This window comes from Lineus longissimus, chromosome 12 (assembly GCF_910592395.1).
Source record: "Lineus longissimus chromosome 12, tnLinLong1.2, whole genome shotgun sequence".
In the NCBI taxonomy this organism is placed as follows: domain Eukaryota; kingdom Metazoa; phylum Nemertea; class Pilidiophora; order Heteronemertea; family Lineidae; genus Lineus; species Lineus longissimus.
In genome coordinates, this window is record NC_088319.1 from 15,275,779 (window position 1) to 15,292,101 (window position 16,323).

Genomic DNA, 16,323 nt, shown 5'->3' on the forward strand with positions numbered 1-16,323 from the left:
ATTATGGTGAGAGAGATGAGACAGTCACAGCCAGGCCAAATCAGTCTTGGCTGCTCTGCCAAGTTGTCAACATGGTGAGAGAGATGAGGCAGTCACAGCCAGGCCGAATCAGTCCTGGCTGCTCCACCGTGTTGACAACATGATGAGAGAGGTGAGGAAGTCACAGCCAGGCCGAATCAGTCCTGGCTGCTCCACCGTGTTGACAACATGATGAGAGAGATGAGGAAGTCACAAGTGCAGACCATGACCCTTCTGGGACCCCTGATGACTGGCTACACTCATTGGAAACAAAGCTCTGAGTATCTCAAGAGACGCCTGCCAAGTTTATTAGAGACATACATATAGGTCTAGTTTGTGGTACAGCTATAGTGAATGGAGTGCTAAGAAGACTATATCGAATTGAGAGGCAAATTGTGCACATAGCTTCCATCTCTGGGTGACTAATCACATATTGGAGCTAAGATTTTCAAAATGCGTAATAGATCCCTTTGATGCACCTACATGTATATCTGTGACTCCTGACAGCTGGACCAGGCATATATTGCTCTAGGCTTCGCGGAGACAGACTGGTTGTTCATTTCACTGTTCTCTGCCTTTTGTGAAATCTGAGTGCATCATTTTCTTCCATTCTCTCCCGTTGTCATTTAAGTTCATCTTCTGTGCGACAAGTGCTTGGTTTTGGGTCACATTTTGGTAAGGAGCATCAAGACGCTTTACAGCACAATGTACTTATGACTTTAAGAGTAACCAGCCATTATGCTATGCATAGCGTTGTAGTAGTGACTGACACTATGCAGAAAGCTGTTGTCAACTGCTGAATAACATCTCGGATTGTTCCATAGTTAAGTGGAGGACTGTTGCACACAGAAATGTCCCACTAGTGTTCAATTTTAATATCCATTTATCTAAAATTGGTTTTGTGAGGACATAGTCACTAGTCACAACCAGAAGTCACTTCACGGGTATGAAGACGTTCTTGAGGAACCGATCTGTGAAGATCCGTCGAGTTGCTAGACAAGGGGTTTATAAGTGGTAAACGCTCTAAAGGACAGTCTCTGCAGGGGTGCCTGTTTCTACTGTGTATCCCTGCAGAAGATCCCTCAAAGGAAAAAGTCAACGCTTTATTTGCATTTCTCAATATTTATTTCCTCATATAATGACAAGGAACTCAAACAGATACATGTACGTACATGTTGAACATATCATGCTATATGAGTGGGAGGGATACAGGCCTTGATATTTTAATGAGGGAGGAGATTGATGGGGTACTGTTTGAACTACACATGTTTGTGTCAATTGACTTTCCTACATAGGGAGGCAAATTGCATATTCAAAATTATAATGCACCCTTCTTTGTAACGCACCCTTGCACTTCTACTGTACCTTATGAGTACGAAATAAACGTATATACATGTATATAATGTACAATTCTTTGAAAAGTGATTTTCTATTTAATGAGCAAGGAAGTCCCCAATTTTATAATACACGTACTTACATTATATGTACAATTATATACAATACATCACATGTTCCCTTTTTATGTGATGGATAATAAGTGGGCCGCACCAAGTGGTGTAATAGTCATTATATTACAAGTAAATACAGCCCTGCCCTTGGGTATTGTGTCAATTTCATAGTGAGGATTCGGAATAACAGGCTCATATACGTAGACTCCACTTTATCGACAATCCTTTTTTTAAAGATTCGTGACCTGTATGCCAATACAGGGGCATCCTGGGAGATAACCTGCAAAGATTGCAAGGTTTGACCCAATCAGGAATAAAAGGACTTTGGCCTGTTCAATGCATAATTGGCTGCCCCAATTTGATGAAATTGTCTTAGATTGGCGAGTATGTATAAACCATAAAGCAAATATTTTGGTAAACATCACATCCGGCAGGTTAATACACCCAACGTCAGGATTACTGAACAACACATTCAAAAACTTAGAGGTCTTCTACTTCAAGAGGTCGAGTTTGACTTTATGTAACTTTGCTTGCCTTCTGATGTGATTTTAGAACGAAGTTAATCAGGGGCTACAAACATGAGAAAAGAAAAAAATATGTTGAAATTTCACGAAACAAACCTCAAATAAATCTTTACATCCCGCCGCACAGTTTAAATTTCTCTATTATGACCTCGACAAGGAATTCTATTGAAAAATGTCTAGATGTCTTTCAGTTTTTCAACACATTTTGGCTGTTTACACGTACAAACATCTTTATTCATGAGATTTCCATTCAATCTGGGATGTATTGTGTAGGATTAAGGCTCATTGCGAGAGTGTAAGCTAGGCACACACGAATGTCAGGAGCTCAGGTGAACTCTCACGCCTTTAACTTCTTGACAACGCTCCGTTTCATCACACTTTCAAGTTCTCGTGCCAGTCGTCCAACTGTTGCACTCGTAGACTCTCTCTGCTTCCACTGCAGTAGCATCTGATAAATCGTCTCTCGCATTCCGTGGTAATCTGCATCAAATGCATCAAGTTGCCCCTTGGAAAATCGAAGCTTCCTACCGAGTTCCCGCCACTTTTTCCCAAGATGCTCAGCTACAATGTCAATGTCTCTCTGAGTGACAGGTCTGGTGGAGTCTGGGAAGGAAAACATGATTATGAAATCATTCTTCTTGTTAGTATTGTTTGCTTGACAGTCACTCCTGTTCATATGATACAAAAACACCATGCTCAGTCGCATCTGATACCTTTCGGCCCACGACTAAGGTGAGGTTGGGGATAAGTCCAGTTTCATTTACCCAGTAATCCATAAATATTATCACATGAACTGCCAGCACTGTTTCCAGCTTATTCAACAAATCCTTCAATAAAAAGAAAGCCAAAATAACTGCAAACATGCTTTATACCAGTCAACAGTGAAATGCATCTGCCAAATCATTACCTAGGGTTCTTTGGTCTGCGTCTGTGAGTGGAAGGGGCTTCCTTCCTGCCTTTCTTTTCCCTACAATTTCTATCTTGCTATTCTCACCATAGAGCACCACGGATTCGCCAGATACATTCACAATTTGAGGTCCACTGCCATCTGAAAAATATGTTAACAACGAGGAGCTTAAAAACTGAGCTTGTGACTGCTTGTCACCTTGTGCCGGTTACTTCACTCTAATTGTCACATCCCTTGAATCAGAGTAGCATGATCTTGATTCATTGAACCTGGTGTCTATTCTAGGGCAATTAAAACAAAAAGACTGCACCCTTCAGTGAATGACACAGGTCATATCCATAGAATCACATGAATTTGCTGGGAAGGTGTTGGCATGAAACTTTCAAATGGTAGTATGGTTTAGTATGGTTTTTGGAACAATACACGAGGGAGAGATGAGGTCAAATTGAAAACATACCAGTGTGCGGGGCATTTCTGTACAAAAGTAATAGCATTTACTTGTCTTTATTCAAATAACCCAATGAACTGATCAGACATACTTGTCATGGCCGGAATTCCATTGATGAAGGATTGTATGTTTTGTTGATAGGATGGGACCGTGTTGGACACAAATTGCTGACCCGTCATTGGAGCACCCTGCAATAAACAAATAGCCAGCTGAATACATAATGTCCATTTTCTGTACGGCAAACCACAAAATTCTTGTGCCTTTCTATTTTTGCCATTCGCAAAAATTTCTGAAAACCCCCCAAAGTTTTGCAATTGCAATCCTAATAAGCTCTTTTCCCCCATTCCTTATTACTATTGTTAGGGTTCTGAAACACACTGGGTTTTATGATCCCTTAGGTATTGTAATTATTGAACTAACTGAAGCATGTATCCGAATGTCCGTACTGTAACGGCACTGTGATGTTGGAGTCATAGCCAGACTTGTATATTAGACATTGCTGCCTTCTTTACCAAGTAAACACTGGACACTTACTGTCGCGTGGAAGTTCGGCAGATTTGGGATACTAGCAGTTCCATTCTGTACTCCCTTAAAAAGAATTTGATACATTTATACAATGAATAAAATAATTCTCCTGAAAGTAATCGATCTTCAATCCCAGACATATTTATGGCCATGCAAAAGGAACAAAAAAACTATTTCAGTAGATCCAAAAATAGGCCCGGACTTACATGTAGAATCTGTGCTGGGATGGCCCCATTCTGCTGGGCGCTGGGAGTTCCATTTCGTATTCCCTTAAAAAGAAAATATCACATACATTACAGTACTGCAAACTAAAACATTTTTGTGTCTATTCATTTGCAAAAATTTCTGAAAAAGTGAACATTTTTTCTAGTTTGGCAAATTACAAAATATTTTCTGTTTTTCAAATTAGAAGCTTATCCCACAAAATGATTTTGACCGGGCTACTCAAAACTCCCCATCTTTATTGACACTTCCTGTTGCATTACTCTCACCGGGTTCAAGCTGCTTGGATGGGGTTGTATCCCCAGGCTCCTCATCGCATCTGTCAAGCCTCCATCGCCATTGGCATTACTCGGGGGCAACACAACACGGCTTGATGCCTGACTGCCTCGCTTGACACAAGTCTCCTGTTCTTCATCTTCGCCAACACCAACTTGTTCATTTCTTGGCGGATAATGGACTGATTCGCCGCTGGTGGACGACGAACTTCCAAACTTACTTCTCCGAGAGGAAGTACTATTTTGTGACGTTGTGCCATCGTAGCCGTAACTTTTTCCATCTTCATTTTGCGTCTGACAATCCGCTTCATCAAGATCATCCGTCGCTTGTTGCGACGATTGGGATTGCCAGGTCTGTGACCTAACAAAACCCGGAGAACCAGAACTGGCATGATATGAGTTGGGCACGTAATCGCTTTGTACCCTCGGATGAGGCACCTGTGGCTGGATCGGATGATGAAGAAGCTGAAAAATAGACCAAAATACAAGTTCTGGTAGTATAATAAAAGAAGCTAACAACAACCTTTCCGTTTGTGTCAGTGCAGTCACAGTTGCAAATTTCAGTATTTCTTTTATTGGGCGTTTCTACCAATTCTAATAAGTCATTCTCAATGTAGGTCACCATGCAGACGCACACGGTTACTTTTAGCCGAAAAAATGGCAACTTGTAGAAATGATCCTGTGTTGTTCAGAATAGAATACAGAAGACACTTACATCTCTCTTGAGTTCATCTATATCATTAAGAAGTCGATCTTGGTCACTGATGGTCAGCATACAATTCAGACCTGAAATTGATTCACATGAACATAACTGGCCAAATTATGAGAGCATTTTCCATTTTCTGCATAAAAATCACTTTTTGCTTTTTGAAACACAACAATTAGAAATCGTCACCAAGACAGAAGGAAAACCAAGCATTCTTCAAGATTATCATCCATAGCCTTTTTTCATTGTTGTGAGTTTTTTGTTTATGTTTAGGCTTGAAATCTTATTTGATAACTTGTCAACATGACTGAGTGTCTACCTTCAAAGTCCGCCCTTTGGTCTGGGGAATGCTCGGTTGCCTTGTCCAGAACTTCTACGAAGACAGCAGGGTGACCACCACTGAGCCTTTCAGAATCAACGACACTTTGACCTTTTACCAGAGTTTTCTTGAGTTCTTCTTCCTTCATAGCTGGAATAAATAAACTAATGCTGGAAATGCGGCACTAAAACAAGGCTGTTGGTAGCTTACTAGTATCCTCCGAATTGAGCCGACAAATCGCAAGTGGCATGGTCCAGCACTAAAGCCACCTGTTGGGAGGAGCAGCTGTGTGGTTATAACCAGGAGGTCACAGGTTTGACTCTTAAGACAGGTCAGCACTGTTTCATCTGTGTCCTTGAGCAAGGCACTTGACGTATTTTGTGTCTCTCCAGCCAGGTGTAAAAGTGTTGGTCCACCTAGCTGACAGATATGGCCAATGTTGATGTCAAGTCATGAGCATCGTAAAGTCAGCTGCGCTGACATTGTGATATTGCCTAGAAGGTAAGTTTAAACCAGAATATGTCTGGTCTCAATTTGGGAAACAACGTCAAAGCACAATGGCAAGACGATTATTGTGCAATATGAAAATAAAAAATTCATAGAACGAGGACTTACGTGCAAAAGGATCTGTAGAACGCTTCAGCAGAGCATACACAATAATCCCAAACCTGTCAAAATGGAAATGGAGATTTTAAGTCAATATTGTTGTGAAGAAAACAGTTACTGTAAATTTGATATATGTCAATGTTTCATATGAGTTTTTTTACTCAAAGTCAAAGGCAAAGAGAGGTAAAGAATTCATGTGTTCTGAACCAGAAACTCGGCATAATTCAGATATTTGATAAGTCTGACTTTGAAATTAAATGAGACTTACGAATAGACATCTGTAGCCTTGGTGTTAGGTTCAGAAATGTCCTCCATCCTTTCTGGTGCTCTGAATTTGTAGTCTTCAAATGATTGTTGGTTCTGTGCATAATTTCTTGTCATGGCATAGACCATCTTCAGACCATAGTCAGAAACCTACAGGAGAAAAACATGTAATTATAGCTGTGAAAAAGTATTAGTAATGTATTAGAACCCCACTTCTATCGATAGATTTCTTCATTTTCCAACGCCATCTATTAAGCTTAGCAGTACTGACAAAGCCCACGATGTCATCCAGTCATTAGATTAAAACCTCTGATGTCGCAGTTGGCACACGGCGGCACAAAGCCGTGTTTGTTCAAAGTCACAGTGGGCAGCTTAAGGGTTAAACCGTCCCACAACGCACCCCCTTTCTCATAACATCTAGAATAGGAAAACCTAAACTCAGATCAAGATGAACCCACCTTAGCTTGGAAATCTTCTGTCAGGAGAACATTATTCAGGTGCAAGTTCTCATGGAGTATCACTGGCTTGTCTTCCCTCTCAGTGTGTAGGTAAGCCATCCCTGCCGAAACGTCATGCAGAATGCTCTCTGAGACAGACCACGGTATGTCAACACCTCTTTCCTGTAATAATAATTCAGTGAAATAATACCCTACCACCACTTCAACATTAGATAGCCTGAGATTCTATGAGAAATGCTCCGGCAGACCCAAATTTTGGAGGAATATTTTGCCCACACTAAATTTGGGCATCCCGAAATTCATTTGGACTACACCCTAAGGGGGGTATACTTACCATAAGACTGTAGAGTGAACCATTACTCATATATTTCATCTTGATACCCATTTGTTTCCTTTCTCCGTGAAGCATATATGCAAGGTAGGCAAGCACATTTGGATGGCGGACATTTCCAATCTTGTCTTTGATGTTTTCTGAAACTTGATCTACGTCTCTGAAAAAAAATGTACTTTTTAAGCAACAAATATGGGAATAGAGAGTTTGTATAAAAAAGCATCCAGGCATTGACATTGTCCTTCAATCCATCTTTATGTACTGTTTCACCTCTGATACGTTTGACGTCATAAACTCATCTGTTGTCAAACAACAAAATCCAGTATATACTTGTAGTACACTCTGATAACTGACAAATTCAACAGTTTTTCCTTTTTTAAAAACAGAATAATCCAACTTACTCAGACTCACAAATATCCTTGCCACAGATAAATTTCAGCACATACTGTGAGCTTCTGTCAACTCTAAACAGGACAGTTGGTTCAAATTTGCCTTGCCCTGAAAAAATAATTACAACATGCATGGATGAAATTAAGCATTTATGACAGAGAATCATCCAATTTCAAAAATCTAGCAAGGAGTGTTAAAAAAGGTCACGGGAGGCTCAGGTTTGACAATTTATCAGGGAACTTGTTTTCGGAGTTACTTTGGCCTTGCGTATTGGAAAATGTGATAAGAGATATTATATGAGAGGACACAAAGGTCATTTTGGGGGACACTGGCTGTTATGCGGTGGAAGTGGTGGCAGCGGTTAAATTCGCCCCAGAGGGATGCTGGGTTTTGCTACTCACCAAGAAATCTGTCCTCAAGGAACCCCGAGGCATATTGAAAGGTACTTTCCTCAGTAGAACTGCTGTTTGCTGCCATGTCGTCTTTTCATACACTGGCCACACTAAGTCTTCAATCGCTGGCAATGCTAAGTCTTCACTGGCAACGCTAACTCTTAAAACTGAAACAAATTATAGAAAGTAAAGAAAAGAAAGACAATCTTCCCTGAGCAAAATCTTTGGGAGTTGTTCTCATTATTGACACGGCCCTCATGACCTGGAATGACATTGACAGAAGGTACTGGTAAGACACAAACCATAAAGGCCTTTGCAATACCAATGTTCGGTTTACCTCTCTCGGACTCGGAGTCGGAGAAAGGACCAAGTCGCAGGAATCAATTCTGAAAGTTGATCTGATCCTACTGCAGTCATGAAAGACTAAAGAGGCTTTAGAATTGTGGTCTGGTAACCTAGATTTAGGTGCATGAATTTTTTATGGAGCTTTTGCAACACTAACAGGAAGAGACCGAAGGCGAAGAGAAAGGAAAGGGTTTCAAAGTTTTCCTGGTGGAGGAACAAGGAATTTTATCATAGGTCCTGTTGGTTACTGCCTGACCTGAAGTTGAACTCAACCTGCCACCTTACAATAAGTTACATATTATTAAATGATAATGTACTAGTACACTGTAGTCTACACTGTACCATGGAGGTATTGACTATTGTATTAGTAGTTATGTGTTTGACATAGGCCTATTGATAGGCCTAGGGCTAGCCTATGAACTATATCATGAACTTGCCTACTTTTCATGAAAAGACCCACTGTGTTAAGATGATAAAGAAGCAACACATCTTACCAAAGATATCGTCCTATTCCTAGTTCTTACATAATCAAATGAAATGGATCGACGTAAAATCGAAGTAAAATCGAAACCAAAACTGATTGCTTTTGGGGGGAATCCCCTAGTTATGTTGGCCTCATGACGTCATTACCACGCCATCTACCGAAAGAATTTTCAACGAAGAACCGGAAATTCGGTGTAAACATGGAGGGCAACTTTTCTGAAAATGGTATTTTTGCGAATTTTAGTAACCAAATAAACAAAACCTACAAATCCAAATGAGTATTTCACTAATTTTTCTAGTAGTATACATGTCGTGCTTCAGAAAAAGCACAAGTTTTGAGCCCCGTATACTTTCAACCGTGCACATTCGCCCCCAACATGTTCAGTCTTGCGTGAGAATTTTTCATTTTTGTATTTGTACATATGACATGATGATATATAGGCCTACATAGGCCTACATACCATGTCGGATGTCCATGATGCATACATGATATATGACATGTGTGTCGTGTATAGGACTGGCCCATGGCATAGGCATAACGCATCGCTTTGTTTTAATGTGGCTCATACAGTTATCATGGCAGTCAACTGAGTGAGCCTCGGCAATGTGAATGTTCAATGTACATTGACATTAGATTAGGCCCTACATTCATTGTGTTTGTATGTGAAGTTTCTTGACCCTGTCGAGTGCTGACCTCTCGCAGAGCAATATCGCCTATCGGCTTTTCATTCTTTACAGATGAGGAGGGTAGGCCCAACCCTGATGGACGCCCACCAACATCTGACACGACGGCCCCGACTTCAGCTGATGACCAGAGTGTCCGAGCCGCCCTCTCTGAACCAGGTATTGTGATGGTGAATGGTGTTGCAGTTCAAGTCATTGCAGGCAATGCTTCAGGGTATGCAAGTGAAGAGCAGGAGGAGGGGGCAAATGAAACTGGGGATCCAGACAGGGAATCTGTCTCAAACAAAAATGAAAATGTGGATGAAGATGATGGATCGGATAGTGATAATGAAGATGGGGATGATGATGAAGATGGAGAGGATGGAGAGCCAGAGGATGGGGACGAGGATCAGGATGGAACTGAAGAAGCAGGAGAGGTTGCACCAACGAGTGGTTAGTATGAACATAATCAAGACTTCCCCTTCAGTGTTTGTTCTGCGCTTGTACTTGGAGGTGTTGTTCACTAGGGTATTTTTACATGCTTCTACTACGGTTAGGCCCCAATTGTCAGGTGGGTTTATTGGCCAAGAAACTCCGTCTTTGGCTACACTCACTCCCACCCCCCAAAAATATTGAAAATTGAAATGGTTGCTGGTGAGGAATGTTAGCAAAAAGTGATTAGTTCTTAGGAGAGAGTCAGAAGGTCATGACAACATCCATATGCGGGCTGAACTTCTCTAAATTACCGTAGTAATTCACCCGATATGAATACCATTGATTACAGAACCAATAAGAAACAGCAGTAACACCCACAACATGATCAGCATATTCAAGAAGGAAGCACAAGACATTCAGGAAAGTTTGATCAACAAAGATACTGCCGAAGAAGGAGATGGAGATGATATGGATGCACCTCGGGAGTCTGTGGGCTCGTCGACCGAGAGACGTCGAAGTACAAGAAAGAGAAAAAGCACCCGTAGGTTAATTTTTATCAAGTCTGCCGGTAATATGACTGTTCCTTCCAGTCCTTCGCCTGCGCCATTGGTGATGTCATACAGGTATAACCTAAAATATTTTACGCGACGATCTGTTTTGAGGTCTTGATGTCTTAATGACTGGTAGCCCATCTTTGAGCAACTCTTTGATGGTTCAATGTTTATAAAAAAGTCTCGTCTCATTTCAGCTGTTTATCGTATTGTCACAATGAATGATGATCCCCTAGATGACTTGGATGATGATGATGTCCAAGGCAAGGCTAGGAGAGGGAGGCCAAAAAGGAAACAGTCTATGATGAAGAATGAACCAACAGTCACCGATGATGGTAAGATTTTAAAAAAGTTCAACAATACTACGGCTGCTCCTACGTTACGCTGACTTTCACAAGGATATTGCATTGTTTTGACTAATTGACTGGAAGTCATGTCTCTTTCGTCTCCGCTTTGACATCATTTTGACGCACACTGTAGTGAATTCCCTATTGGGATGCTTATACCGTAATGCCCAGGCTGATCTTCATAAGTGCTGTACTGACATCAATACAAGACACTGCCCCTTCAACTTAAATCATTGCGTCGAATGATTTCAGACGAGTATGTTCCATCTGATGTGGATGAGGCACAAGAGGATGATACGACTGCATCAAGGCCGCATCCTCACAGAAACAGAATTAGAACACCGTCCGCCAGCAGGACAGGGGACCAACAAACATCATCAAGGCGAAGAGTGAAAATAAAGAGGAAGAATACTGTCTCACTTGGTAGGTGGAACTTGTTGCGTTTGCATAAAAAGGTTGTTCTTTGGCCTCAGAGACACCTTTACAAGAGCATCCCTGTGACCTGTCTCATCAATTAACTTGCTATTTGTGCGGTCAAGGGAGACTAGACAGTGGGTGTTATCATGTTTTTAAGTGCTGTTGGTTGTTTGATGGTCATGCGCTTATGTTTTCTAATTCTACTGCTGGGGTTTTTAATCGTACGTAAATGCTTTTTTGACAACATGGCAGTTCAGAACCAGGGGAGCAAGTTAAGTTATCTAAGATACACTTTATTGTTCTGTGCTGATTATCTTTTACCTGTCATCTTTAGGGGCTGTAAATATGGAAAAGTGGGTTAAGTTGAAAGAAGAACTTGGTGTAACGCAGGATTACCAGTTTTCAAGAAAGATATTAGACTTTATTGAGGAAAATTTGGAGGATTTTAAGAAGACAAAGAAACCTAAAATTAAAGGTAAGTGCAACAGTTGCTGCAAAATGTAAATTTAAAACCTTGTTTGTCATTTGTCCAAATAGTTGACAATAGTGGGTGTCAGCCTGGCTTATCTTTCAGAAAAGCTTTTTGTTTGTTACCTGTCCTGTAACTGATTTATTTTGCTTACAGAAGAACCTCCTGAGGAAACACCGCCATCAAAATCGTACAATCCACATGCCAGTGAGTCGTCCGATCCGTTTGTCTGCATCCAGACAAACTGGGAGGTGAAACGATGGTATCTGGAGCTGGTCTCCCATGCCAAGAGATCAACATCTGGCTTCCTGGCACATGTCCTTAGGCTCTACTGCAAAATTCATGGAGTGGACTTACCTCCGTGAGTAGAAGTAAACAAAAGACACCATGATCTGGGAACCTGGTCTTTAAGACTTAGATCAGCACTATGATTGACCAAAGTTTGATCAAAAAGTGACATCAGTCACGTAAACCACGTTACAACGGGAATTCTATGTAAAGCTGCCAGGCAAAGTTACAACAGATGAAGATCCCAGTTCATCTTGGCATGATGCACTCGATTCAATATATTATTCCTTTCTAATGACGTCTCTTGTTGTTTCAGAGACAATGCCCTCTTTAGGAACGATATGGAAAATGAGGCGACCGCCGGCGACAAGATGGAAGAGATTTGTAACTGCGACGGAAATAATTACGTTGCAGAAGAAAGCCATGTGGACACGGCAGAACTTGAGCAGAATATGATTTTAGGATTAGATTCAAACATCGGACTTGTTGGCACTAATACAGGTAGTTGTGGGGTTGTGCAGGGCCAGAGTCAGTCCAACGTTATCTCTGGACTTCAGGGGAAAGCCCAGGTGGTGCAGATGAGCATAGACTGTCTTAGGACTGGGATGGATGAAACTACAGAAGGGCCTGAAGACTTCAGCACAAGTGCTGAATTTAGACAAGGTTTTGCAGATGGTGCAACTGGTGAAATCCCCATCACCAATTCTGCAGAGCAGCTAGTCAGAAATGAAGATGAAAGTTCTCTCCCCCTGAAAAAACAAAAACTGAAAAATGTCCGCTTTATGAGAAGGGGGAGGCAGGAATATGGTACTGGTCACCCTCTCGGTATAACCAAGGATGACTACATCTTACATGAGCTTCCTAGCAAGGATGATACGAAAAAGAAATATTACGAATGCGCCTTGTGCCATAAGATTTATAAATCGTGGAGTATCTTTGCCCATATTCGTATTCATAAGGGCGAGAAACATTGCTGTCGACAGTGCGGAAAACATGCGGTGGAACAGCGGTCAAAGTCGACTCTCAAGAAACCCTCAAAACAATCGACTTGTTCCTATTGTCCTTTCTTCAGCACAGTCCGTTCTGTTATGAAGGAGCACATGACAGCTAAACACCCTGATGAACTTGCCGCTGCTGAGCGATTCCTCTGTGAACACTGTGGGAAAGAGCTGCGGTCGAAGGCAAGTCTGAAAGATCATCGCCGAACCCACACGCCACAAATCCGAAATAAAATCTGTGATCTTTGTGGTAAGGCATTCACAACAAGGAGATTTTTACGGATTCATATTAATGGTGTGCACGGGACAAAAAAACATATTTGTCCCCACGAAGGCTGTGGTATAGCATTTAATACAAGAAATATGGTGCGTACGCATGTAAACCGTGTCCATCTTCATCTTAAGAAGGTCAAATGTACTTATGAGTCATGTTCGCGACTGTTTTTTAGTAGGTCGGAGCTTCAGCAGCACATCCGAGTTTACCACACCAAAGAGAAGTTATTTACTTGCACTTGGGAGGGTTGCGGAAAAGCTTTTCGAACGCCATATCACGTCCAGGTGCACATGAGAATTCACACAGACGAAAAGCCACTAAAATGTCCACATTGTGATTACCGCGCTCGCCAACGCAACGCCCTCAATTGGCACTTGAAGAAACATGACCCCAACCCAAATAAACCTGCGACTGTTTCGAAGCCCCGTGCACCTAGGCCACCCAAACAGAAACAACCACTCCCACCATTGCCTCGACACGACAACTACCAACACGACATGCCACAACCAAGTCATCAACCCCGTCTCCAGGCTCCGTACCAACCTCACCACCATCTATCCAATCAGTACGAGTTTAGTGGAATTCCACCGAATCCGTTTGGTCCTATTCAGGTCGATAACAATGGCTACACCTTGCCCTACCCCCAGCAGAGTGTGTTTCCCCCTGGGGGCATGCAGTATCAATCTTTGTAAGATTTTTCAAATGGCCCTGTCAACCTTCCCAATGCACCTCCCCTCCTTCCTTATTGATTACGTTTAATTAATGGGCCAGGGGTTGATGTTTAGACTTAGCATGGACGAATAGCTAGCTTTTTCCAAAGACATACGATATTGTTTGTGACTGTAGTGAATCCCTATTTCACAAGGCACTGCCATGACCAAAATAACACTCGTTCCTTTATTTCTGCCTGATTTTCACGAAACAGGTGTTGAGGTGATTTCTTTTGCAAGCCAAATGAAGATGTCTTTTTTGTTGGCTTCCGTTGTTCAAATGCTTCCAAGTCGTAATAAATTCCAGCATACATGTAGCAATTTGCATCTGTCACCCCAATACTTGTTTTGTGAAATTTGGTTAAGAATAAAGGAATAAATGCTATTTTGGCTGCAGCTGTACCTGGTGAAATAATGGGGTAGGTAGATGAGTGTATGATGAAAGCCTAGCAACACTGCCAGTGTTCCTTGGTGTGACGAACCCATGCATGTTCCGCTGTTGCTCTGGTCTACTAAAAAGTCTCGACATCTCCAATTTGACGACTTCTCAAATTTGTTGAATCGTTCCACGGTGTAACCATCAAACCATGAAAAGCAGTAGGTCCTTTTTAAAAGTGTGAATGTACCTTGACTTCGTCAAGCACAGAGTGATTTCACTTCGACCCGTCCACAGTGGCTGCTCAGTCAGTCAGGGATGGATATTTTTCATTTCCAGTTGATTGACTCACGAACCTGCTCATGCAGGAGTCTACTGATGAAACGTGAATTTGACAAGAGTAGGGTGTTTGAGGTGATGTTCTATGTGTGCATTAGCAAACACTAGTGGTCTTTTATTCCGAGGTGGTCTTTGGGAGGGGAGTTTGAATTGTTTAGCTTTTACTGGCCTTCCATTATGGGGCCAGATCTATGCCATGGCATGGAGATATATCACACCTCTGGACAACTGACAGTGTTTGCTGTAAATTCAAGGTGAACGCCTTGTCTTTTCTGTAAAGACATTTCACTGTTCACTGGAGGGCTTCACTGAAATACATGTTGTACCGATGTATGGCGATAAGACAGGACCAAAATCATGAACTTCTTGAAGACATGTGTGGTACACTGGAACCTCCCTAAGCAGACACCTCTGCTTATAACAGAACACACACTCTGTTGAGGATACTGCTTTTGGTCCTAAAATGGATCATTGTGACCTCTTTAATCAGGACACCATAGTCAGGACAGCATTTATCAATCCCATGGGTGTAATTCAAAATTGAGAGGTTATAATCTGCTACAGGGAAGTGTGTTTTTTTGTTTCATTTGTTTGAAAGATTGCGTTGTTTGGTGTTGGAATCATGTTTTCCATGTAGGGGTTTCTCTTCCTATTACATGTATATTACCCATTATTGCTGGATATTTCTAGCGGTTAGTGCAAGTATTGATTTAGAACTTGTATATATTCAATTGGTATTTAATATCAGAGGTAAATTATTTCTTGTTTATCTAGTTTTATCTTTTGAGAAATTCTATTTGATTTGAGAGTAAAATGTATGTTTGAACAAAGTCTTGCTTTGGGAAGACTCTGTTTTTTTCTTGGAACCATGTTTAAACACAAAAACTTTCTAGGTGGTATTTTGTATGTGTCTTGTCCTGGTTTTATGCTTTTGTTTTTTTCCACAAGGACAATGTTTATTAGGACTGCCTTTGATTTTTATTGTGCGAACTCTTTATGTAGGGGCTGTTACAAATACATGTATAATGTATTTCTTCATAACCATTTCATAGAAAGTGCTTACAGCAAAAAAGCTAGAGTCGCTTTCAAATATTTCATCCCTGGTGTATGTATGTATAATGTATATGATTAGGTCAAAGTAGAAATTAGATCAGATTTTATCAAATCTAGGCGTACTTGAAATTATGGTAAAGGGGAAGTAGGCAGGAGCTATGGTGGTGCTGGTGCAGTGGTCTCGAGATGACAAATTATGCAGTGAGGGAACTGCGTCTGGTTTGACTTGGAGATTACGTTCCTTGTCTAAGTGTGAATAGTGCTAATGTACTGTGAGACGCCTGTTGGCAGTTTTGTTAAACTTAATGTGGCCCACTTTGCCACTTCCTGTCTCCCTTTATTTAAGTCATTTGGATGGGGTAGTTGTTCTATCACCAGCTGAGGTTGGGTTTATTTAGATTTTAAATATTATAAATCAAGAGATGTGACAATAGAATTATAACAAATGTTACATATTATAGCCATTCGTTGTTTCTTCTTTTTATTTAAATTTGTGAGCAAGATAAACAGGATTGCCTACTCAAATGATAAGGAGGCCACTTCAAAGTACTCTTTTAAAGTCATGCCTCTTCAGATTACTCTCGAAGTGTACTGTTGTGGATCCCCAAAAGTTGCCCGTGCTTTGGTACTAGCGCATTAGTTGCCCTTGGAGGAGACATTGACATCAGTTTATGACCTTGTTACACTCATCTCCGATTGTGTCGTCCTTCAATAAAGCCTGCTCTGCCTGGTATGTTGGCAT

At 41.3% G+C, this 16,323-nt stretch overlaps 2 protein-coding genes across 2 annotated transcripts; one reads left to right on the forward strand and one right to left on the reverse strand.

Moving 5' to 3' along the window:
* Positions 1-1,126: 1,126 nt before the first annotated feature.
* LOC135496957 (receptor-interacting serine/threonine-protein kinase 1-like) lies at positions 1,127-8,769 on the reverse strand. Its single transcript, XM_064786562.1, has 15 exons — positions 8,673-8,769; positions 7,843-8,000; positions 7,453-7,549; positions 7,055-7,211; positions 6,721-6,882; positions 6,267-6,412; positions 6,008-6,060; positions 5,393-5,542; positions 5,083-5,153; positions 4,362-4,832; positions 4,077-4,139; positions 3,880-3,933; positions 3,437-3,533; positions 2,898-3,038; positions 1,127-2,593 (listed from the first exon to the last, which is right to left on the reverse strand). The coding sequence occupies exons 2-15, from the start codon at positions 7,916-7,918 to the stop codon at positions 2,328-2,330; spliced, it is 2,004 nt and encodes a 667-aa protein (XP_064642632.1). The 5' UTR covers positions 7,919-8,000; positions 8,673-8,769; the 3' UTR covers positions 1,127-2,327.
* A 63-nt stretch (positions 8,770-8,832) lies between these two features.
* On the forward strand, positions 8,833-16,034 carry LOC135496953 (uncharacterized). Its single transcript, XM_064786557.1, has 8 exons — positions 8,833-8,886; positions 9,400-9,777; positions 10,109-10,300; positions 10,508-10,645; positions 10,910-11,080; positions 11,409-11,549; positions 11,700-11,904; positions 12,148-16,034. Exons 1-8 carry the CDS (start codon positions 8,862-8,864, stop codon positions 13,793-13,795), a joined length of 2,898 nt encoding a protein of 965 aa, XP_064642627.1. The 5' UTR covers positions 8,833-8,861; the 3' UTR covers positions 13,796-16,034.
* Positions 16,035-16,323: the final 289 nt, after the last annotated feature.